The sequence below is a fragment of the Cebidichthys violaceus genome, unplaced genomic scaffold, assembly GCF_023349555.1.
Source record: "Cebidichthys violaceus isolate CVI_PGR_0920_01 unplaced genomic scaffold, fCebVio1.0.p SCAF_44, whole genome shotgun sequence".
NCBI classification, from domain to species: domain Eukaryota; kingdom Metazoa; phylum Chordata; class Actinopteri; order Perciformes; family Stichaeidae; genus Cebidichthys; species Cebidichthys violaceus.
Window position 1 is genome coordinate 860,123 of NW_027176639.1, and position 23,058 is coordinate 883,180.

Consider the following 23,058-nt stretch of genomic DNA (forward strand, 5'->3'; position numbering starts at 1 on the left):
AACAACATTGAGACGAGGCAGAATTGATGCTTGTGAAATTTATTAACAGAAATATATATATATTTTTTGGTCCCTTCAACGTTACTGTTGGTGACATTTAGTGTGGCGAGGCAGTAAAACTGTGACAGAGGGGGGGGGGGGGGGGGGTAGAGAGGACACAGTGAGACAGTTAACAAAGGAAACATCTTGTTGTTGTGCAACGTGGAAACGGTTGAAGCGGAATCAGATTCAGTTGAACGGAGGTAAAGACACGTTTCAGCCCCTCCCAGTCCACTACCGAACTTCACATTTGGATTTCATGAACCAAAACTATGCAAAAGTGCATATTTTGACAGGAACAATAGCTTGATCTAACCGAGAGAGAGAGAGAGAGAGAGAGTTAAATATATTCATGAGTTGGTTGCCACTGCAGTGTCTGGGGGGGGGGGGGGGGGAGCTAGGGTTTGCTCAAATTCACAAAAAGTAATACATCCATACTGCCAAAAGCCAAATTATTTACAGCCTCTTTCTATCATCATCAATTCTAGACCATTAACCAAAGACAGTCAGTAAAACCTGAACCCTAACAGCCCTAATTAAAAACAGCTTGATTGGCATTTCAGTTATTTTGGCAGGTGGACTCTCTCAGCTTTAAAAGGCTTTTCATACCAAGTCAAAATGAAGTCTGGAAAGGAAACGATCAACACTGCTAACGCTGGCTAACGAGGTAAACGCCGGGACAGAAACTGATTAAATGGGCTCTTACCCATTCCTGAGCCTTTTTCCTCTCTCTGAACACAAACAACAAGCCGCAGACGTCAGCGGCGCCTCCATGGCAGCAGACAGTATTTGGTGGCAATTCAGTAGCCAGCAGTCTTGTAAACGCTCGAGACGGAGGAAACGTGAGAAAACAACACACACCAGTAAGTAAAAACTCCTCTATGTGAGATGGGGGGGGAGACACGATGGAGATTCATTTGGCACCGCGGCAAATACAAGCCATTGTAAAAGCCCGGCAGGTTCCCAGAGAGCCGCAGAGGGTCCTCTCTCCGTACGCGTCCCGTCTGTTCAGGAGGCCGACCCGGAGCCTCCATGGCGCTCCACAAAACAGCCCACCGCCTCCCGACCCACCTCACCCTAAAAAATCACACGACCGATCAACCTCGTCATTTAAAAAGCAAAAAAAAAAAAACCCAATCCGGAGCGCTGGCGGCTCCCCTCTTCAACTCAGACACGGACATCGCCACAGACGCAGCGCCGACCAGCAACAAGGTTACCTCTTAAAAACCTTGAGCTTTGACGTGGCGACCGCGAGGGCGACTCCCCAAACCCCCTAAAACATGGTGGAAATAAAAGACTGATCTTAAAGAATGTCTTCGCATCTTCCCTTCCCGTCTGCTCCTCCTGGGCTTACACCATGCATAAACTCATTTATGCACACCATGCATATTTCACACCACCTACTCCAGTGTAAACCACACACACGCACACACGCACACACACAAAACACGGCTAAAACAAACAAACACAGCGGCTGCTGGCTGAAGCCGAACACTCCAAGTCTGTCTCGGTTCCTGCTGCCGGAGCGCAACATCTGGGCCGGAGTGTTCCGGCGTTCCGGGCCTTCTTTTAGTGGCCCTGGAGAGACGAGCCAAACAAATCCTTTGCAATAAATTAAGTCAAAGTACAACAAGAATAAAATAATTCCTGAGCGCAGTGCTTGTCACAATATCAATCGAAAACCTCGCCACCGACGCATCGACCGCTCAAAACAAACGACGACAGATGAGAACGTCTAAGAAAAGCGACCTCTTAAAGTTTGTTTTACCCAGAGACGACTGAAACGGGCCGACGCCTAGCGTCCAGTTAGGATGACGCGTCTGCGGTTCCCTACGAAGCAAAACCTCCCAAAAAAATCTCACGGGAATTTAGAAACGAACGTCATAAATGAAATGCACCGTCTCCAAGGGTTACAGCGAGGACGTGGGACAGGGGGAGGTTCCACGGTACGGCACATGAACAAAATCTCTCCTGCAACCTTCTGGTATTTGTCAGTTGTACGATCGGAGGACGAGGGCGACTACGTGTCTTGGATTTAACATAGAAAACTCTTTTCTCCCCATTACCTAATGCTCTGTATGCAGTGGCAACCAACTCGTACGGAGACCCTTCATTCAGCGGAAGCCAGCGAGTCTTCTTGGACACGACGCGGCTCTGACCTGAAGCTGCACACGGAAATACGGTTCAACTCCCCTCGAGGTGAAATCAAACCTCTACAGTAGACGCATTTGGCAAACTAAAGAATTGCAGAAAACCTGCAAGAAGAAACATCACAGCTTGGTGAACATCATCGGAAGAACTCACGGATCGTGAAAGACGCAAACGGAAAAAAAAGGGAACGAAGATGGCCGATGAGCGATTAAGAAGAAAACAGCCTGTCGAAGGATGCAGAGGGGACGCCGCCAACGCTCCTCTGTGGTCACTTGTGTGCGTTCAACTCTTGTATTTAGAGTTACACTGTGTGTGAGCTAGTATTGCTGCGTGTGTGTGTGTGTGTGTGTGTGTGTGTGTGTGTGTGTGTGTGTGTGTGTGTGTGTGTGTGTGTGTGTGTGTGTGTGCGCGCGAAGAGGATCAGAGGCCTGCCGTGAATGAGAAGTTGGCAGCGAGCTTGATTCTGCTGCGTGTGGCTCTTCTGCTGGGACTGTCCATGGACCCGGTGCACTTCAGGCTCGGCGGCGGCGAAGGAGGAGGTTTGGAGACGGCCGAGTCGTCCGTGACGCCAGGCGGGTCAGACGTGCCGTCAGCAACGGCCGCCGCATCGGGGCCACCGCTCACTGAAAACACACACACATTGAAACAATTACGTTAAACTTGCAGCATTCCCATATTATTAACCGATGTGGGTTTAAAATGCACTATAAACTGACCCGTCGGTGGAGTTTTTTCCTCAAAGCGAATCAGGTCCGTCTCCTGGAGGAGAACGGGGTCCGGGTGGAGCTGAGGCGACGGTAGGCAGGACGGTACCGGACCACACAGCAGATCTACCGGAGACGTCAGACAAAGCAGCTCCGACTCCGTCGCCACGTCGCCACCTGGCAGGTAGAAAGAACACGATTGGGTTTCACCCGGTCAGAGGCGTGATGAGCCGTCTTTGAAACTCCTTCGCTGCAAGTCAACACATTTTCCTCCATCATTAGAATTACGTCACTACATTACCTGGACTCTGGGTTCCAGAGGTTGCGTTGCTGACGGGGCTGTCTCGTGGGCTCTCCGTGTTCTCTCCCGGCTGGGGGCTGCAAGGGACTGAAGGGCTTGCCCTCGCTAAACAAAAAACGCACAAACACATCCCCGTCATACAGCTTCCATACATGTAGGTTCCACCTCAAAAACATCACTTTCCCCTCCAAGTATTCCCACCTACAGTTCAGTCCTGTGTCATATGATCACTTCAGCACACAACCATTATCAACAGCCTGTGTAAACGCCGTTGACTTTAATAAATGAATTCACCTTTCATATCGTTCTTCAAAACGATAATCCTCTTGTGACCGTGCCCTTTGATCCAGACCACCTGAGAACGACACCAGAGGAAGCAATGAAGCTAAACATACAGACGACGCAATGAGACGCTAAAACTGTTGTCTTTGTGCAGAACCTAACCAAACTACAAAAAAATTTTTTTCTAATGAGCTCTGAATCGAGTATGATTTAAATAACGCTGGCAGGTCTCACTCCTCTCCAGAATCCCCACCTGTGGAACGGCGCCGAGCAGCTCGTCGGTGCCGGTGTATCCGTAGGAGCGTGGCTCAAGGCTGCAGCCTGTGAATTTGTTATAAGCCCCCTGGAACTCCGTCAGGAAGATCTGGTTGTAATGGTAGGTGTGGAGCAGGCCGCGGACGTTACGGGCGAACTGGTAAAGCCTGGTCAGCCTCACCCACTCCTCACCGGAACTGCTGGCAGCGTTGCCGGCTTTGTCGTCGTCGTCATGCTCTTCATAGTACAACTGAAAGAAGAAAAATCACACTCCGTCACTTCTGCGTCTGTGTGAGAGTACAGGTCAACCGCGCAGTAAAAGTGGAGACGCGTTGAGGTACCGAGAGAAGATGCGACTGTAGTGTCGGAACACGCAGACCGCTTGAATGAGTTTGAAGATAATGAAAACACTAAATCTTCCGCTCACCTCCACGAGGTAGGGCAGGCTCTTGAGTAACTCGCTGAGAGAGAGGAACCCGTATTCACAGGGGTTGAGCGGCGCTCCGTGGACGCTCAGGTAACGCCGACTCAGCTCCTCCACTGTGAGGCCCCTGGCGACTCGCTCCTCCTCTTGGGACATGAGCAGAGCCAGCAGCTGGGAGGTCAGCGAGCGCAACGACTTCCTGTTGATCAGCTGCACCTCCCGGCCCCCCGAGCCGTCCGCTACCTTGAAATTGAAAGAATGCGGCGGGTCGTTAATAAAAAGACACTTTGTCTTACCAAGTGCAACGCAGCGATTCATTGGTTTTAGCTGGCTGCCAGATGAGACGCACGTCGACAATCTTTACCTTGACAACATGGCAGAGTTTGGCGAGCAGAGTCGGCAGGGAGCTGGCGTCATAGTCCTGCAGGCGGAGGCCGTAACCGAAGGTCTTGCTGTACTCGGTGAGCAGCTGGCTGACGGGAAGGCTGGAGTTCTTCTGAGCCCGGAGCAGCTTGACCAGCTGAGCCGCCAGAGCCTTGATGCGCTCCACTTCCGTCAGAGTCAGCACTTTCTCTTCGCCGCACTCCAACACCTGACCAGAAAAGGTAGAGACAAAAGAAAAGGCATTTACACTCCATTAAACAACAATCATTTCTCTTGGCTGCACAACACGGATGCCCCACCCACCCACCCACCCACCCACACACCCACACACCCTTTCTAACGCACCACCACTATGTTGGGGATCGCCTCGAAGAGCTCCATGAGCTTGGTGAAGCCGTAGTAGCTGAGTTTGCACTGACGGCCGAAGTGATGGTGGTAGGTGGGGATGAACTTGCTGAAGGCCATTCGGCAGTGAGGCTGGTGACGGAGAAGGTCCACCACCTCCTTCCCAAACTGCTTAGTGCGCTCCATCTCCTCCACCGTGCGCTCTGCAGGCACATGAGAGGGAAGTCAAGTTAAAACTATTGATACTGTTCAATACAACCAGTGTAATATGTATCAAACGCTTGCTTGGGATGAGGAACATAATATTGTTAGCGCTCCTATCAATTAAAATGATTTGGGGTCATCACTTCCAAATCAAAGTCTTTTTAATAACTTGAAGCGGTTTGAACGGACCTCTCTTGGGAACGGAGATCACCGTGTCCATGTCCTGATGTGCAATAGTGATGGTGGTGTCCGGGATCTCCGTCAGCAGGTCCATCAGGTCACATGTGCCATAGTCCATTATCCTCCAGTCTCTAGAGAAGCACCTGATACCCGAGATCACGTCACAAACACCCGTCTGATTTTAAATACTCATCAGGTAAACTGCTAGCATGTATCTGAATGAAATCCAAACTCCTACAAAAACACAACAGGCATCGTAAAGACACATTCAGCTCCAAACTATGCCGACTGACCAATGGTATGCCTGCATGAAGTCCTTGATTGACACTTGTTTGCTGGCTTGAAATTTAAGCAGCTTGAGGAGGTCTTGGGTGAAGCGCTTCACTTGAGCGCGATGAGTCAGAGTCAGTAAACGCTTGGTGCCCATTCCCAATATCTGGAGAGAAAACACAAATAAACACAATATGTAGAACACAAAACGAAGAAAAAGCACAAAGATCCTAATTAACCACAATACCTGCAGGACATGCGGAACGGCCTCCAGCAGCTCCAGCAGCTTGGAGTAGCCGTAGTCAGAGACGCGGCACTGCTTGGCAAAGTGATGGTGGTACGAGGGGATGAACTTGCTCATGGGCATGAGGCAGGAAGGCTGACTCTTCAGCATGTCAATGATCTCACGGCTGAATTGGATGAGCTGCGGGTTGCCAACCGGACTCTTGCAGCGCTGAATCCACGGCTCTACATGAATAAAAAAAAATATATATGTTTTTTAAAAATCAGAACATCTGGCCAGTAGAAATAGCACGAGGTACGGAATTGTAGGAACAATTCTAAAAGCTCCTACCGGAGTTTGGTGCTGGTGGTTTGTTGTGGATCCACTTGATGACTTTGAAGCCATTCTGAGCTGTGACGATTGTGATACTGGGAACGCAGGTGATGAGGTGCTCCAGAGGAACGCCGCCCTCCAGCGTCTCATTACCCAGCTGCAGACGGCTGAACTTAGCTGCATAGCAGTCTGGAAAACTACATGGAAAACACACTACATTACAAACTTCATAAACTACCCCAATAAATGAATACATTAATTAAAGAGCTGGCTGCAACCTGAGTAGCGGAAGAGTTCCCTCATGCGACTGCAAAAGACTGTGCACCTCAGACGCTATGGTGCTCAGAGACATCACAACAAAAGGTATTTGATACGAGTCAGGGTCAAAGTCAGCCTCACTAAAAAAAAAAGGAAAAGAAAGACACACGATCAGTTATGGAGACATTCTGCTTCATTTGAAGATTCTAAATTTAGTCAAATGTTACGTCTTATAACCTGAAGTCCCGCTGTGTGTAGTGGTCTCTGCAGACCGGTTCGTGGTACTCCAGCTCCTCAAACACCACGGGGCTGCCGCTGGCGGAGGAGGAGCCCTCCTGGGACTGAGAAGATCCCAGTGGACTCTGACGGATTTGGCTGCTGGGCAGTAGGCACACAAGCCTCGAGCCGCCCTGTTCCCGCACCGCCACCACCTCCGGTAGTCTGTACAGATCCCCAACCACGAGCTTACGGGAATATCTGGAGAGAGGGGGGGAGAAAGGAGCATATCATTGTGGAATTGCTCAACTCGACAGTAGAAAATGCGGATGAGTAAAGTCGTTCATGTTTGAATGTCAGTTGAGACGAAGCTACTTACTTCTTTTCATAGATCTCTGTAAACTTGAAGAGGGGAAGGCAATTGGCAGGTGCGTCTTGAAGAGTGCTGATGATCTCTGTGCTGTAGAATTAAAAAAGCTGACATTTACCCCCACAGTCCAAAACCAGAACATCTGAAGAAACCCAACTCAATTACACCCCAACTGTACCTGAGCATGGAGAGGGATTTGTTGCTGCCACCAGTGATCAGAGACACCTGAATGCGCTTGCCTCCGATCTTATACCGGTGCAGGCCACTGACGGCACTAATGGCCTGCTGCAGGGACAACATCTGGACTGTGGCCTTCAGCTGATAGTCGGTGTGGGGGCTAAGCTCCACAGCTTTCACCTAGACAAAACAAGTCGCAGCACAAGGACATGTTTTGAGACCGGGGCGAATCACGCGTCAAAGCAAACCTTCCATCTCAAGCGACTTCGTTGTTTTGGACTTTGGGCTTTACTACTGTGGAAAATCAAATATCGTCCCGTGAAAAATAAAGGCCGATAACGTCACTGGAGTTGGCCTTACCCGTCCGTAACGGGAGAAGGTGTCGTGCAACGTTTGCTGCAGATCCTTGCGGGACATTCTGTAGTCCAGGTTGGCCACCTGGACCTCCGCCCCGTCTGAGAACGGTTCAGATGGGCCTTCGGGACACGGGCTGCGGGCGGCAGCCAGGAGGGGTGAGGACCGGCTGGACAGGCAGGGCGACGCACTCCTTTTGTTAGAGAAGGGCAGAGACAACGTATAACTACCTCTGTAAGAACCAATGCTCTAGGTCAACTTATTCAAATATGACCCAATACGTCACCTGGATGACCAGGAACCCTGAGACAGGATGAGGGGACTGAAGCTCCTGTGCAGGTTCAGCTTGCTGAAGGCTGACGGCGTGCTAATCTGGAACTCCCCTGAGCTCCTGTCCGCTTGTTCTGCAGGGGATTCAGTCGCACTGCGAGGGTAGGAGCCCTCTCTCCTACATGGAAAGACGAAAAACACGTGTAAGAGCCCCATCCTTCACCGTCTCAGTCTAACACCCCCTTTCCCCGCGTGTCCTTACCTCCTCCTGTACATAGATTCTCCGGTGAGGCCCGGCTTGGTCAGCTGCTCCATGGCTCCTGTCTCACCATTACTGTGGGGGGAAGAGGAAGCAGCGCGTCCTTTCTCCAGGTGGTAGAAGCTCATTCTGGGCTTGCCCTCCAAACTACCCAACTCCTAGACCAGACAGAGGCAGCAGACGTCAATACTGTAGATGTTGGCTGGCTGGATACTGTTGATGCATTTGTGTGTGTGTGTGTGTGTGTGTGTGTGTGTGTGCATGCATGCATGCACTTATGTCAGGCTCAATGGAACAAGTCAGGGAATGGTATAAACTGGAATTGGGAAGTTTAACTAGGGATGTGCATATGAAATCAAGTGTCTGACTAGAAAACACAGCCGTAAATATGTTGTGCATCTTAGTTCTGCCATCGACAGATTACAATCGTAATCATGTTGTAGTTGACAGTCATGCGTTTTACCTATAAATGTTTTTGATAATCATAAACCAAATAATGTTATGCAGTATGTGCAGGTTAAATATTTTTAGTGTTCGATTCAGGTGCTGAATGAGATTCATTTTGGACAAACGCCAAATTAAAATGTCTCTTTACTGTCCAACTACAGACAAATCTTCAGATGCCCATCCCTAGTTTGAGTCCATCTATACAGGGATCGATGTGTGGGTCACTGTTGTCCGGTCTTCCACGCCGGTCCGATGGTTACAATCAGGAAGAGACAGACGTGCAAAGCCAGTCATACCGGCCACCCGAGATCAGATTCATCAAAGAGAAAAATGAACAGAGGCATGATGCAGGTTACTCACATAAAAGCAGTACATCGGCACCGACACACTGGACAAAACAGTCAGAGAAAGGCACAAACGCTAGAGGCCGATTCATGCACTACTATGATGAATGACCAATGCAGGACAACAGGTGATGCATGAAGCGCTAATGACAAACTAATGCATGCTAGCACAGGCAGACAGATGAAGCTTAGCGAGCAGCTAGAGGCGGTTAGTCAAAGCAGCAGTTAGAGGGACACCGGGCTGCAGACAAGGATAGAGGGGCAGCGGAGGTTATGGGGAAGCAGGCGCCGACGAGTCTGCTGACCTGATGGGGCTTGGCTGGAGCACCACCGGGAGGCCCACTGCACCCCCTCCTGGGGCTGTAGGGCCTTTCAGGCACCGGGCCAGAGGCACGGCCCGGGCGGGTTGCTCGCCGTGGCCTCCTGGGTGACCTCGGCATCCCCAGGGGCAGAAAGGAGGAGGAGGAGGAGGACGGGGACGGGGGCGGGTCGAACATTAAATCCTGGTTTTGATAGGTCTGGGGCGGAGTCAAGTGACGGGGCCGAGACTGAAGCTCGGGCTCAGGACTTGCGTCGTCTCTGGGCCGCGGGGAGAAAGAGATGCTGATTCGGTGGCCGAACACATCCTCGTTTTCCATTCGCTTGCGGGCACGAGCAGCCGCCTCAACGCTGCCGAAGCGGAGGACCGCCGTGCCCTGGGCCACGCCCAGCACCTTGCCGCCACAGTTGTCTGATAGGCGGCGCAGCCTGAGCTTCACGCCGTTCCGTAGGCTCTTGTCACAGTTGACGGGGAGGTTGTGCACATAGAGGAGGTTGAAACTGGGCTGAGGGAGGGGAGGAAGAGACAGCGTGCCTGTCTGGTTTGTAGGATTTACACTTAAAAATGAAAGCAGTAGCTCTTCCTTAAAGTTGAAAAACAAGTTGAAGAATTGCTCAGAGTAATATAGATCATGGAAAAATTGTAACGACCCCCTAAAAGAAAAATTGCGTGAGTAAATTGTGAAGATAAAAATTCACATTCCAACTGCCTGTCTGCCCTCTTGGTAAGTCCACACTGAAATTAAATTCTTCTTGGTTACGTTTGACAGCAACTACTTACCTTATTTAATACAATAAAATAAAATAAAATAGAAAGTTCAGTCCTAATGAAGCATTTGTGAGGCCTACCTGTGCTTTGACAAGCATGCGCGGCGGCAGATCAGCTGTGATCTCCTGGAAGGCCACGTGGCGGTGGGCATGCTGCAGGAGGGCCGAAGACGTATGGCTGCCATGGACCAGGATCACCTGGAAGCCGTGGCGATGACGCAAGTCACTCAGCTCGCTCGCAAAGTTCACGTCCGCTAATAAGAAAAAAAACGAAAACGAAAAAGAAAAAAAGATAAAAGCGTCGTTACGAGAACCCTCGCGGAGGTCGAGGCCGTGGTCGATCGGGGAATCGGAGATGAAACTCACAGGATACTAGAACAACAGTAGCGGGTGCAGTGTGGGTCTCAGCAAAGCGTCGGAGGCTCTGGCGAAGCTTGTCATCGGCAGCATTCTTGGCTGTGGCGTTGATATGTGCAACAGTAACCTGATGAGACAAATTCATGTATTTAGCAGGGTTTTTTTGGGGGGGGGGGGGGGGGATTACTGGACATGTTGACTACCAAAAAGACTACCCTCCACATGACGGCATGAAGAATGACCAACTCTGCCCATCTTAAACTGTAGCTCAACGGTATTCATTCAGGGTGTAAATGTCCCGCTTTAAAAGCGTAATCGTGATTTCTTGGATGGTACCTGGCAGTTGTTGAGCTCCTGGATGACGGCTTTACTCTCCTTGCTGATGTCACAGACGCAAATGAACTCTGCCTCGCGGTGGCCCTGAAAGAAATGGCTGCGAATACGCTGGACCACAGCGCCGGCAGAGCGTCCGCTCGGCACGCTGCAGTTCTCGATGTCCCAGAAGACGCCCACCGGGGGGATGTTTTCAGGACCGCCGTTCTCTGGAGAACCTAAAAACAACAACAAACACACAACAGCTTTGAAAGTAATCAGTCCAATCAAGACTCCACAGGACCAACAGTATACACGCAGGAATTCAAAAATGGTTTAGCAAAGAGTCCACTAACCATACTTCTGGCCAGTCTTGCCGAGGTTGGCCGACGGCATGAGCATCATGGCATCAGAGGAGGTGCCACAGCCGTTACAAATGGGAATAGGAGCAGTCTGGGGAATGGGTGCATTGGGCCATACCTTTTCAGAGTCTGACGCCAGACCATTCATGGGCTGCAATTAGGTACAAAATCAGTACAACAGTCAAATAAAAAACAACCAACATCAAGCAATACTATCCTAAACGCATATTACAACACCACACACACGATGCCGGTGAGGTCATCCAACGTATATAGAATAAAGCCACCTACAGTGGTCTCTAGGGTACACAGAAACAAAAGAGAGGCCACGAGTATTGAAGTGAACTCTACCAACCTTCAACAGGCACTCCTGGCAGTAGTGTGCCCCCTTCACACAAACCGTGCGTTCTACATTTAGGTGCATAGGATTAGAGCAGAAGTGTGCTGAGGTGGTTGTAGTGGTGATGGTTGGGTGATCACCGAGCGTGGTTCTCTGGGTTCTTCCGGCTGACGGGCAGCAGTCCGCACCACAGGGGTAGTAGCCAGAAGAGGCCAGGCAAGAGCCGTGCAAGGGGGTGGGTAGAGAGGAAACGCAGGGGAGAGAGGAAGCCAGGGGTGCCGAGGAGCGAAACAGGCTGGGCGGACCGCATGTTAGAGGTACAGCTGGGTACGTGTGGAGAAGCCCTGAGCAGCAGGAGAGGTAGGGTTGTGATGAAACGGGCTGAGAGGTAGCGACAGAAGAGGACAGCGGAGGTTTGTAACCAAGAGTGGGCAAAGAATCCAGAACGTCACCTCCGCTTCTGCAGCTAATGTGTTTATAGTGATGAACAGATGAAGCTACAGAGCAAAGGCCTGACCTGCCAATACTGCTGGTGCTGATGGGCGCTCCGAGAGAGCCCGGGGTCATATAGAGCGAAACCACGCCAGCAATGCTGCTGCTGGTACCAACAACACCCCCGCCACCCGATAACCCATAGCCATCCGTGCTGCAATAGTCACAGTGCGTGTAAATGCTTACGTTAGGGCTAGCCCCCTCTTGTTGCAGCTGTGACTGGGGCGGTTGCTGGCGAGAGTCTCGTGTAAGTGCAGGAGGAGGAGGAGGAGGAGGAGGAGGAGGAGGAGGAGGCAAGCAGGGAGGAGGCATAGGGAGAGGGGCCAGAGAGAAGGGCTGGGACGATTGGGAAGAGGACGTATGGTGTGGAGGAGGAGGAGGGACATCTTTCAGCTCCAGCACGGCCTTTCTGCTATCCATGTACGTGTTCTGCAACATAAAGTGACCCGCAGATTATTTAAATACAAGCAACGATGTTCTGTTGATCATCGTTTATTATTATAGTCACCTGCAAAACATGTTCTGCATAAGGATTAGGACATGCGTCACTGGTTGAGTTGACACAACGAGGTTGATTGCAATTCATGTTAAGGCAATATAGATAAATTCCACCAGATTATTGCCTAGAACCGCATCTCGGTCCTCCACTCTCCCCAACATGTCTGTGCATTACTGAGGCCTACGCCTATGAACACCTGGACCGTAAACAGATAAACACCTACTTCTTTGTCTGCGTGGTGAGCGGAGGTTGCCTCATTGGTGGGGCAGCAGTCTATGAGTTTCCATGGCAGGGTTGAGGCCTCCGTTTTGGGGTGACTGAGCCATGGGAAGGGTCTAGAGTTGCATATGGATCTCTCCTTTCCCAGTCCTTCCATTACACAACCCGGAGAGGTCTTTCACCATACTTTCACCTCTCTTCTCTCTCATGCTTTCCTGTAGCGAGGAAACGAAAGTTAAAAGAAGTACACACTAGTTGGTTGCGCTGTGTGTGTGTGTGTGTGTGTGTGTGTGTGTGTGTGCGCGCGCGCGCTTACATCACCGCTCAATGAACCGGTGCATAGGTAACGTTATCGTCACTTCTGGTCACAGAAAAGTCAAGAAACGTCACCGACTCGTCTAGGTTAGAGAGCACGGGTCGGGTCCATAGGTCTGGTGGTCACGCAGGTGCGTTTGACTCAACACAGCTTCGTAACGAACGTTTAAGTAAACAAAAAAAAGGGGACACGTCACGGTGTATGCCATTCACAGAATTGGCGAGTTGTGACTGCTTAACTTGTCTGAAGTGAATTAACGCTACAGTACCGTTTCACCAAAGCGAATCAAGTAAAGCAACCGACGTTAATGTTAAATAAGCTACACGCTAGCTCACGTCCCCCCCCCCTCCGAGTAACCGTTGTTTACGGCGGAAGTAACGTAAGCTAGTTTAACTAGCCAAACTACCTGGAATGAGCTGATCACTTACGTTAACGTTAATTGTTCGCCTATAGCTAGCGTTAGTTTTAAGCTAACAACAGACACCATTTGTTAGCTTATTTAACAGACACCTAGCTGCAACCTCCCCCTCCGCATGCTACCGTTCATTGCCTTTACGGTAAACATTAATAACGGCAGGAAATGTCCTAAAAAAAAAGTTTGTTACTCAGATACCTGGGAAGGTCTCGTCTTTCACATCATCATCATCCTCCTCCAAGGACTGTTGTTCCTCCTTTCTAGCGCTCCAGACGCCCCGCACCTTTTTGTAACCTACTTTTGCCAGAAAGCACGCACAGCTGTCGCAAATGTTATTGTTTTGACTGGCACGCGGCTGATATATATTTGAAATAAGATCGTATTATTATATGTATATATTATTTCACATTTAGCCGTAGTTCCGATGAAAAAAAATCTGTATATATTTTTTAGTTTGAACAAAATTAAATAAATAAAAATCTTGAAATGCAATGTTTTTGGTGCATACATTTGGTGTATTGAATTAACATTACAAAATGTGATAGAAAATCATGCATTTTATCACTGATATAGGTAGGATAATATTTGTGTTTGGCTTATAGACATATATGTCCCTTGAAACATGATTTTGGACTTTTCCTGTTATTTTATATACTGAATGATATTTGATTTATTGCATGTCATCAAACAAGTCAATAGCTGGTGGTTGTAAAAAGTAGCAGTCCCTTAAGGTTATAACCTTTCTCTATTTCTTGGGATTGGATAAATGTCTTGCAGAGAAAGTACAAGTAAATACAGTCTTGACTATACTTCCATTTAATGCTACTTTTAGCTACTTCTAATTCAGTGTATTTTTTGACTGAACTACATTGATTTTCATTACTAGTGCACTTTACAAATTAACATAGTTTGACCATCTCAACATATTGTTTTAGATTAAACCAACCATCAACATGATAATCCAGTACTATAATGTATCCTGAATTTGAGCCATTGCGCATGATTAAAATGACTCGAAGGCTATCATATTATTCTTTGTCCCTAAAGCAACAGTGTCCCACCATGTATGTGATCTATCAGGCATCATGTTGCATCAGTAGCGCCCTCTAGATCCTCCCTGTTGTGCCGTTATGATGTCTGGGCCACAGTAACGGGACAGCAGGTTCACCCATCAGTCCCAGTTGGGAATGGAGATGGTTAAACAACAACGGCTCAGTTTTTGATGCATTGCGTGTCTTAATGCTCTTCTTTTTTGTTGTATTAATTGAAACCTCAGACGCAGTTCGCTTTGGGCTAATTGCAAAGAGACTCGACTCTTCCGTCAATTAGACAACACCGGCTTTTTGTTCCCACCCGTCATGGCGATTGCCCACGTAGCCACCGAGTACGTTTTTTCCGATTTTTTGTTGAAGGACCCCACCACCGATGCCAAGTACAAAGGGGTGCGTCTGGAGCTGGCGGTGGACAAAATAGTCACGTTTCTGGCGGTGGGACTGCCTTTGTTTCTCATCTCCCTCGCTTTTGCTCAAGAGGTGTCAGTTGGTGAGTTGTTGCAATTGTGAGCATCCTGCCAGGAGCAACCATCACCTCTGAGGATACAATCCTGTCAATGTCTGTCCAGTCGATGTGGATCCTGACTCCGCTTCTTTGTCCCTCCCCCGCTGCCGAATACTGTAGCGCGTTTATTCCAATCAACCAAACTTAAAGGCAGTGGCGGATGAAGCAATGTGTTATGCATGAATGGAGGAGTTATAGTCAGTAAATGGCCAGAAAAAAAGAGAGGTGTGGGTGTTAGAGAAGGTGTGGTTTAAGTCTCCACCCTTCTGTTTACAGAGAGGCAGTCATGCTGCTGCTGCTGCTGCTGCTGCGGATTATGATGATGATGATGATGATGATGATGATGGGAATTTTGGGCATGGCAGTTTATAAACTGGTGCTTTATGGACTTGAGTAAGGACCAGAATAGCTCACACAAATTGACAGAAGGTGATCTGCATTCCTCTTTAGTGTAAAAACAAAAATATATTCAGCTTCATCAGCAGTGATAGGATTCCGTCTACTGTAATATAAATGGATGTTTTTTTCCCCCTTTTCTTCCGACAGGTGTGTCCAATTTATCACTAGGACACAATGAAATAGGCTTTTTCATTCACAGAGGACATTTGACTGAGAATATGCTCAATAGTTGGTTTAAAGCATCACTCTGTAATATTAATGTGACAGCCAACATATTACTGTCTGCTGACTATCTGGGTCATTTGAGACTTGTGAGGATTGAACCCCCCCCCCCTCACCATACAGGGGATGGCATAATTATTGAGACAACGAATGCTGAAAACAACATACCCACAAATTAGGCCATGAGTGCAGAAGAGGGAGGGCTGACAATTGTTGTAGTGTTCGTTTCTCTTTTCATTAACTCTTCACTTTCCTCCCCAAGGTACCCAGATCAGCTGCTTTGCTCCCACTAACTTCTCTTGGAGACAGGCCGCGTATGTGGACTCCTTTTGTTGGGCAGCTGTACAGCAACAAGGCGACAGCTCACCACTATGGCTGCACAAGGTACAGACGTGTTTCTTTTCTTTAATTATCAGCTGTAGATGCTCATTGACGTACCAACTTTATTGTTATGTTTTGTTTAGTTAGCCCCTTGACCGATGAGACAGACTTGAAACTGACCACACAATGCTCGTTTAAAAAAAGAGACATGCCTTCTTTCTAATGTTAAAGTTATACTAATGTAGGGAAATATAGCGTTAATCAGCATTATTCTGAATAACGCTACTTATTACTTTAGAGGTAGAATGGGTTGATGGATGAGGTGAGTGGCTTTACAGTTATGCGTTCAGACGCACATTTCAGCCTGGAATCTCTGTTGCTCTAACCTTTTGTCGGGACATTATCCTCCTTCTAATCCCATTTTGAAGAACGTTACATTTCGCCAGGGCTGCAGCCGCCCTGTCATGAGGGAGCCTGGGTAATGTCAAACATGTCAACAGGGCCATTAGCAGTTCCTGGTTAATCCCGTCTCTGGGCCTTCTGCGGGAGGGATTTGATGGTCTTCACTTGGTCTTGGTCTGTTATCTAGTCAGAGTGCCCCCTAATGGTCTCACCACTACTTTACAGCTGTAATAAAAAGGATCACAGTCTGGTCACCTTTAAGCTGTCCCTGTGTTCTGCTGTCTTCTTCTTTTTTTCTCATGCATCTTTCTTCTGCTGTCTCCCTTTCTGTGACCCCCTCAGTTCTTCCCATACATCCTGCTCTCACTGGCCATCCTCATGTACATCCCGGCCCTCTTCTGGCGTTTCACCGCAGCTCCGCACATCTCCTCTGACCTGAACTTCATCATGGAGGAGCTGGACCGCTTTTATAATCGTGCCATCAAATTGGCCAAGAGTCTAGCGTCGTTAGATAGCAAAGGTGCATCTGAGGACACCCAGAGGTAAACACATTGTTGTTGCTCACTACCATGATCTTTTTCAGGTACATTTTATGGCGTTTGTGTTTCTAAACACTGGTCTTTTTATGGGGAATGTCCTTCTCTTCTGCAGTGCTTTGGATCTGACCGAGGGTTGCTTTAAATACCCTTTAGTGGAGCAATATCTGAAGACCAAGCGCTTCTCTCACTGCCTCGTAATCAAGTACCTATCGTGTCGGGGCGTGACTCTGCTGACGCTCCTGCTGGCCTGCATCTACCTGGGCTACTACATCCGACTTGCCTCTCTCACTGATGAGTTTCCCTGTAACCTGCGTACAGGGGTGCTGAAGAACGACAGCACGGTGCCGTCTGCCGTGCAGTGCAAGCTCGTGGCAGTGGGCGTCTTCAGGCTGCTCAGCTACATCAACTTGGGGGTGTATGTGCTTCTTGCTCCGCTGGTGGTGTTCGCTGCTCTCGGACCAGCTCGCCAGAGCTCCAGCTTTCTCCGGCCTTATGAGCTGCTGCCGGGCTTTGGTGCTTTGGGCGTGGTCACGCCCTTCTACAACGACCTCAGCATCTACCTGTTGTTCCTGCAGGAGAATCTGAGCGAACTCAAATCATTTAAGTGTCTGCAGGTGGGTCCCAGCGCAGATACCAGAGGTCCAAGTTTAGAAGATGTCTTTTGTGTTTGCTTTTTTGTGTTTTCTGGGTAAAATAAGTAACCTGTCTTATTTACAGGTGCTTGAGTTGTTGCAAGAGGCTGGTGACGAGGGCTTTGACACCATGTGCCTGCTGCGAACTCTGGGTCAGGTGAAGACTGATGTGATAGACAGTAAGAAGACGCGCTCACGCGAGAACAAGGAGACTAATAAAGCTGAGGAATGATTCCTCTCAGGTAAGGTAGACGATTTCTTCTTCTAATGGAGGCTGCGTAACTTCAGTTAAAATGAACGGACTGTGTGGCGGATTTAACCTTCAACGTGTTTCATTTTCCTTCCTTTCTGCCTTGTTCCCCATTGATTCAACAGAAAATGAATAAGATCGGCTGTGGTGGAAAAGAAGATCAGTGAGAAAAACCTGTGCACTTACATTTATCCGAATTGCTGGTGATGTAATGCCTTACAGCAGTGCAATCCATATCAAAAACAGAGGCCTCGATACATGCAAAGAGTCTGTAGTTCAGTTTACTTCTCAGATGTCTTATTTTTAGTAAACGTGAATATTCCAAGTCACAAGTCTGAGGCGATATGCTGCTGAACCCGAACCTTGTTCCTATCTTTTTCTATGGAACATGCTACTTTTCTCTTGCCTGATATCAGACGGAATTGTCAACTCGTTACACTCGAACTCTGTGGACTGGGCAGACTCAAACGTCTGGACCCAGGCAAACTTCTCTCAGGATCTCAAATGCCTTCCAATCATTATTTATAACATAATCTATGTTCCTTTGCCTGAAATCTGTACATCTGTACAATTTCCAGTTGCAAGAGTCCACTTTCCTGCCCTTTATGTTAGAACAACATTTTAGAGCTTTAGAGGTATTTACAGTGGTGGGGTAGTAAGAAGGTGTTGTGATTGATTATCCAATGTAAGCATAATATAAACATGAATTGTTTGGTAATGTAAGAACCACTAGAGCAGCTATGTTTAGACTGTAAAACACGTGATTATGTACGCATAAATGTGCTGTTAACAACAGGTGGTATACTGTATGTTGAAAGAAGAACAAGACCCTGGGTTAGTCCAGACAGATGCACTGATGTCAGCTCTGCATTTCAGTTGAAATATGAATGAATATTCTTTGGGGGACATAAAATGTCAATAACGGTTGTTGTCAGATGTAAAATCGTTCAGGCCTTAAGGGGCTTTATACAATTGAGTTATGTTGTTCTCCATTATTATCATTATTGCCCAGTTAAATGTGAGATGTGAGATCATGTAAAAGATTTCCAGAATACTTGTGACCAGCAAACTAGAAAACATCTGTATTGTATCTTATCTTATTGTAATTTCCCTGCAATAAATATGATACCTCAAAAGTAGTTGTGAATTGATCCTGGTCTATGGGGCGTTGAGGCTTTACTTTGTGGTATTGGATTGTATAAAGTATTAATATGTGTAAATCAGGTGTGTGTGTGTGTGTGTGTGGGGGGGGGGGTATTAGAAACACCATACAAACTGATAAAAGTCAAACATTTAATTTGACTTTCATTCCAGAGGACAGACATCACTTCTTTGTTGTTTTCGCACCATCGCATGTCAACGTAGGATCACTTCGCCTTTACTGCTCAGCGCATTGTGTCGTGTTGGGAGCTCCGCCCACCGCACAACTTTTAAGTGCGTCCGATGACGTGATTGGATAATACGTTGGCAGCGTCACCTCTATTGTCCAATGGCGTCCGAGAAGTGACGCTTGGTTTGTATTTGGTTGGTGAATCGAGCCACCGTCTTAACGTAACGAGAGATTAGTTTGTGCAGTCACAATACGTCTGTTGCACAAGTCTGGAACATTTAGTTTTAAGTCGTAAAACGTCCGCGTAGCTATAGCATGTTGTAATCGGTCCGTTACATGCGGGTGAGTCTGCCTAGTTTCCGTGTTTTTACTGTGTTTGGGCAACACATTGTGGCTAACGTTAGCTATAAGTCGCGTAGCTGACGTAGCTATATTAGCTTAGTTGAAAAGCTTAGTTATGGTATATGCTCTGTCCAACACCGCGGCTGGCTGTTAAAAGTTGCTAACGCGTTCAGTTCACACCTGTTTACTTCCTCGCACTTGATACAAACAACTGCTAAAACACGATTCTGTAGTTTTAGTACACCTAAAGACTTAGCGCTGTAGACTAACGCTAGCTAACCACGTTAGCATTACCGCAACAGTTCTCTTGTTTTGAATGTTTAGGATGTGCTCTTATGGCAGACGGTGTCAGAAGCTGTAACGTTGCTGTGGTTTTACGGTTCGTCTCTCCGATCCCCATCATCCTGACACAGAGCTGCAGACATGGTGGAGCCGACGTCACACAAGTTCACATCCCTAGCAGAGGAGCTGGGCTTCTGGAAGGAGCAGGCAGAGGCACACCAGCAACGGTAACCACACCAGACGTTAACATCGAGACGAGAGGTTTTTGTTTATAGGCATCTGAAATAACGAAGCATCCATGTTCTACGGCATGGGGGGGGGGGGGGGTTGTTGGTGGTAGTAAACGTTGTTTCCTCATCAGGGCTGATGAGGCTCAGGAGGAGCTGCAGGAGTTTCAGCAGATGAGCCGAGACTATGAAGCAGAACTGGAAGCTGAGCTGAAGCAGTGCGAGGGTCGAAACAAAGAGCTGCTTTTAGACAACAACCGACTACGCATTGAACTGGAAAACATAAAGGTAGAAGCGCCTTGATTATAAATAGGGCCCCCGGCCCCTACAGAGCTTGACGAGCTCTGGTGCTCCAGTTACGGACGGGCGATGAAGACGTCCACAGACAGCCTTTAGATGACCCAAATTCAGCGTATCGTTGCTACTGCCACCGGGGGAGAACTGCCTCGCTGTTAGGCAGCTGACTGCTATTTTCATTCAGTCATCCACGGGGAGGAAAACATTAAAAAACATTCCCATAGTTGCAATGATTAATCCGCCATGACACTGCAAAGCAGGCGCTGGCATGTGAATTCATTTGAGGTGTGTGTGTGTGTGTGTGTGTGTGTGTGTGTGTGTGTGTGTGTGTGTGTGTGTGCGCGCGCGCGCGCGTGTGCGTGCATGCGTGCGTGCTGTTTTGCAGGAGAAATTCGAGGCTCAGCATTCCGAAGCTTTTAGGCACATCTCAGTCCTGGAGGAAGATCTGGCACAAACCACAGCAGTGAGAGATCACCTGCAGAAATACATCCGAGAGCTGGAGCAGTCCAACGATGACCTGGAGAGGACCAAAAGGTCAGAGTCTTAACATGGCCTCGCGTCGTTACCTCACCGATGGGCTTCATCGTCAAATGGCACTGCTGGTCTTTTTTTTAATGCGCATGCACGCAGAACCGGTGTGCACAATAGACCCAGTGTTGACTTTAAAGGCCTCTCCTCTCTTTCCCAGGGCTACCATCATGTCTCTGGAGGACTTCGAGCAGCGGATGAACCATGTCATTGAGAGGAATGCCTTTCTTGAAAGCGAGTTGGATGAGAAAGAGAACCTGCTTGAGTCGGTTCAGAGGCTGAAGGATGAAGCCAGAGGTACACACACACACACACACACACACACACACACAGCTGGCCGTTGGCTGTTCACTTTGCGGTGTGCTCGAGTCTTTAACAGTAGACTTGATGTTTGTCTATGCTAGGTTTCACGTCAGTTTGGCGTCATGAGACATTTGCATGATGCACACGATTACCAGACAATTTTGTTCCGTCTTTTGTGTATCATCTATTTAATGTAGTTCCAAGTCTCTGATATTCATTTGTTTGTACGTTATGGAAACTGGTGTTTCTCTTCAAACACGTGGCGCTGGAGTCTTTTGTCATTTTCCAATAAGCGGACTCACAGTTTCCCCGTCCTGTCCTGTCCTGTTTTGTGTCAGACCTTCGCCAGGAGCTGGCCGTGCGTCAGAAGGAAAGGCGTCCGTCCAGCAGCCTGGGCAAAGACACGGATAGAGCAGATCTGCCGTGTCCCTCGGCCGGGAACCCATCCGTCCCCGTCACGCCCTCCAAACCCATCAGCTCATTCGCCACGCCCCCTCCTTCCAGTATCCGACGAGGTGAATAGAACACCTTTTGACCACAGTAATAGCGACTGTATGGACATATTACGTCTTCACATACTCGTATCTGTTTTGTTTCAGGCGATGGTCTAACGGGGACTCCCCTCACAACGTCTGCTAGAATATCTGCGCTCAACATTGTCGGGGAGCTGCTGAGAAAAGTCGGAGTAAGAGATTTAAAGATGATGCCTCTACAGCACCCAGTGAATACATGTTGTCCAGAACTCTTGTCTCTGAACAGAATCACGACATGTATGAGCTCACTAAATGATTTTTTTTTTTTTTTTTTAATATTCCTGCCAGAATCTGGAGTCAAAGTTGGCGTCCTGTCGAGACTTTGTGTATGACACGCCCATCAGCAGACCGGCACTCCCGGCTGGCCCTGGTAGTCCTTCTGGTTTAGAACGAGGCTCTGAGGTCCAAGCCAGCAGCATGAGCCCCCCCTCCTCAGTACGACAGGTGAGGAAGACGACATCAGGGAGCGCTCCTGCTCCTGTGCTTCTGTCAATTATTACGTTGAAGTCAGCGTTTACTTCTACCTAAACACAGCTGCACTGTTCCATTTCATGATGTCAACTGCAAAATCAGCTTTGTGTAACTTAGTGTTTTATTGTGTGTGTGTGTGTGTGTGTGTGTGTGTGTGTGTGTGTGTGTGTGTGTGTGTGTGTGTGTGTGTGTGTGTGTTACATCTTGTCTTGCAGTTTAGTGAAACGGTTGGAGTTTGGACCGGCTCCTCCGAGAGGCGTCTCCCAAGGTGCCCAGTCTCCTCAGGGCGGGGTCAAGATTCTGCTATGAAACAGGGAAAAAGACGACGAACCCCCCCCCCCCCCCCCCCCCCCCCCCCCCCCCCTCCACCTCCCCCTCATTCAATAACCTGACACCAACCCCCCTGTCGCCTCTCCATCCTTAACAGACTACAGCAATGTGGACTTTGAACTGAGCTGTCCCCCCCCCCCCCCTGTCGCACTCGTGTCCTGCTGAACTACTTCTGAACAAGAAAGCCACTCTTCTTGTCCCACATACTCAGCGCATGGACTTCTGCTGCCTCAGGCTAGTACCGCACCATATCTATCGGAGGAAGGAACGGAGAACCCGCTGCTCACACCATCTTCTGCTGTGGGTAGCGTTTTAAATGTCTCCCGTATCCACCGATCCTTCTCTCTGCGGTGGATCAACGGGGCCGACGGAACATTGCTCCTCCCCGGGAAACGCATTTCGGGTTCGGTTGCTGTTCTTGTCCAGCGATCGGGAAGTAGGGAGCCGAATACGAGCCGCTGGACACGACCCCGATAAAAGAGAGACCAAGAACCTGAAGTATCATTTATAAGAGAGGTTTAGATTGTACAAATACTGTTCATGACGAAGTCAAAACCAAAGCTTTGAAAAATGGATCAAAGATAAAAGTACTGAATGATTAATAAATAATGAATAAACACGGTGAAACTTAATTATTTTAGTTTTTTTATTCTGTGAGCTAAGGGCTCGAATGATGTAGCACTGAACCTCTGTTTTGAGAGCTAGATATTGAAATAGTTCTTCCCAGCCGAGCCCCCTGATATTTTGTTTTCTAGAAGAGACTCGGTATTCTCCGCTGCTCCAGAAACTTTAGCCGTCGTCGTCGTACTTTAGCCGCCGCTGCCTTCATCGCTGTCGTCGCCTCCTCGCTTTGCCGGAACGGTTCAAATAGTTGAACTCGTGCTGCCGGGCGTCTAGGGATGAGA

General features: G+C 48.4%; 3 protein-coding genes across 5 annotated transcripts; 2 read left to right on the top strand and 1 right to left on the bottom strand.

Moving 5' to 3' along the window:
- Positions 1–18: 18 nt before the first annotated feature.
- Positions 19–13,541, bottom strand: LOC137886499 (meiosis regulator and mRNA stability factor 1). Of its 3 annotated transcripts, none has more exons than XM_068728980.1 (27): positions 13,387–13,541; positions 12,462–12,672; positions 11,263–12,168; positions 10,902–10,998; positions 10,570–10,784; positions 10,243–10,360; positions 9,958–10,130; positions 9,096–9,614; positions 8,003–8,157; positions 7,757–7,918; positions 7,477–7,663; positions 7,118–7,296; positions 6,949–7,029; positions 6,591–6,830; positions 6,374–6,493; positions 6,114–6,292; positions 5,787–6,007; positions 5,563–5,705; positions 5,279–5,412; positions 4,886–5,088; positions 4,521–4,748; positions 4,160–4,399; positions 3,731–3,982; positions 3,490–3,550; positions 3,196–3,300; positions 2,907–3,071; positions 19–2,813 (listed from the first exon to the last, which is right to left on the bottom strand). In XM_068728980.1, exons 2-27 carry the CDS (start codon positions 12,612–12,614, stop codon positions 2,611–2,613), a joined length of 5,439 nt encoding a protein of 1,812 aa, XP_068585081.1. In that variant the 5' UTR covers positions 12,615–12,672; positions 13,387–13,541; the 3' UTR covers positions 19–2,610. The 3 variants fall into 3 exon arrangements, with proteins under 3 accessions (XP_068585081.1, XP_068585079.1, XP_068585080.1); XM_068728978.1 differs by having other exon boundaries at positions 10,902–11,058; XM_068728979.1 differs by lacking the exon at positions 13,387–13,541 and adding an exon at positions 13,202–13,324 and having other exon boundaries at positions 10,902–11,058.
- Positions 13,542–14,325: 784 nt separating this feature from the next.
- LOC137886501 (pannexin-1-like) lies at positions 14,326–18,577 on the top strand. Its single transcript, XM_068728981.1, has 6 exons — positions 14,326–14,730; positions 15,629–15,750; positions 16,432–16,631; positions 16,741–17,242; positions 17,346–17,502; positions 17,636–18,577. The coding sequence occupies exons 1-5, from the start codon at positions 14,547–14,549 to the stop codon at positions 17,490–17,492; spliced, it is 1,155 nt and encodes a 384-aa protein (XP_068585082.1). The 5' UTR covers positions 14,326–14,546; the 3' UTR covers positions 17,493–17,502; positions 17,636–18,577.
- Positions 18,578–19,054: 477 nt separating this feature from the next.
- LOC137886609 (nuclear distribution protein nudE homolog 1-like) lies at positions 19,055–22,161 on the top strand. Its single transcript, XM_068729141.1, is given in 10 exon segments — positions 19,055–19,182; positions 19,525–19,691; positions 19,826–19,979; positions 20,374–20,522; positions 20,677–20,813; positions 21,158–21,334; positions 21,419–21,504; positions 21,641–21,775; positions 21,777–21,796; positions 22,039–22,161. Coding segments are annotated over 9 exon segments (1,038 nt in total). The 5' UTR covers positions 19,055–19,182; positions 19,525–19,605; the 3' UTR covers positions 22,133–22,161.
- Positions 22,162–23,058: the final 897 nt, after the last annotated feature.

Excerpts from the sequence above, each read along its gene's own strand:
- LOC137886499 (XM_068728978.1), bottom strand. The coding sequence starts at position 12,614 with ATGGAAGGACTGGGAAAGGAGAGATCCATATGCAACTCTAGACCCTTC. Across the intron at positions 6,008-6,113 it reads ACCACCAGCACCAAACTCCG|AGCCGTGGATTCAGCGCTGC; the intron begins GTAGGAGCTTTT and ends TTATTCATGTAG. Across the intron at positions 4,749-4,885 it reads CGATCCCCAACATAGTGGTG|GTGTTGGAGTGCGGCGAAGA; the intron begins GTGCGTTAGAAA and ends TTTTCTGGTCAG.
- LOC137886501 (XM_068728981.1), top strand. The coding sequence starts at position 14,547 with ATGGCGATTGCCCACGTAGCCACCGAGTACGTTTTTTCCGATTTTTTG. Across the intron at positions 14,731-15,628 it reads TGCTCAAGAGGTGTCAGTTG|GTACCCAGATCAGCTGCTTT; the intron begins GTGAGTTGTTGC and ends TTCCTCCCCAAG. Across the intron at positions 15,751-16,431 it reads CACCACTATGGCTGCACAAG|TTCTTCCCATACATCCTGCT; the intron begins GTACAGACGTGT and ends TGACCCCCTCAG.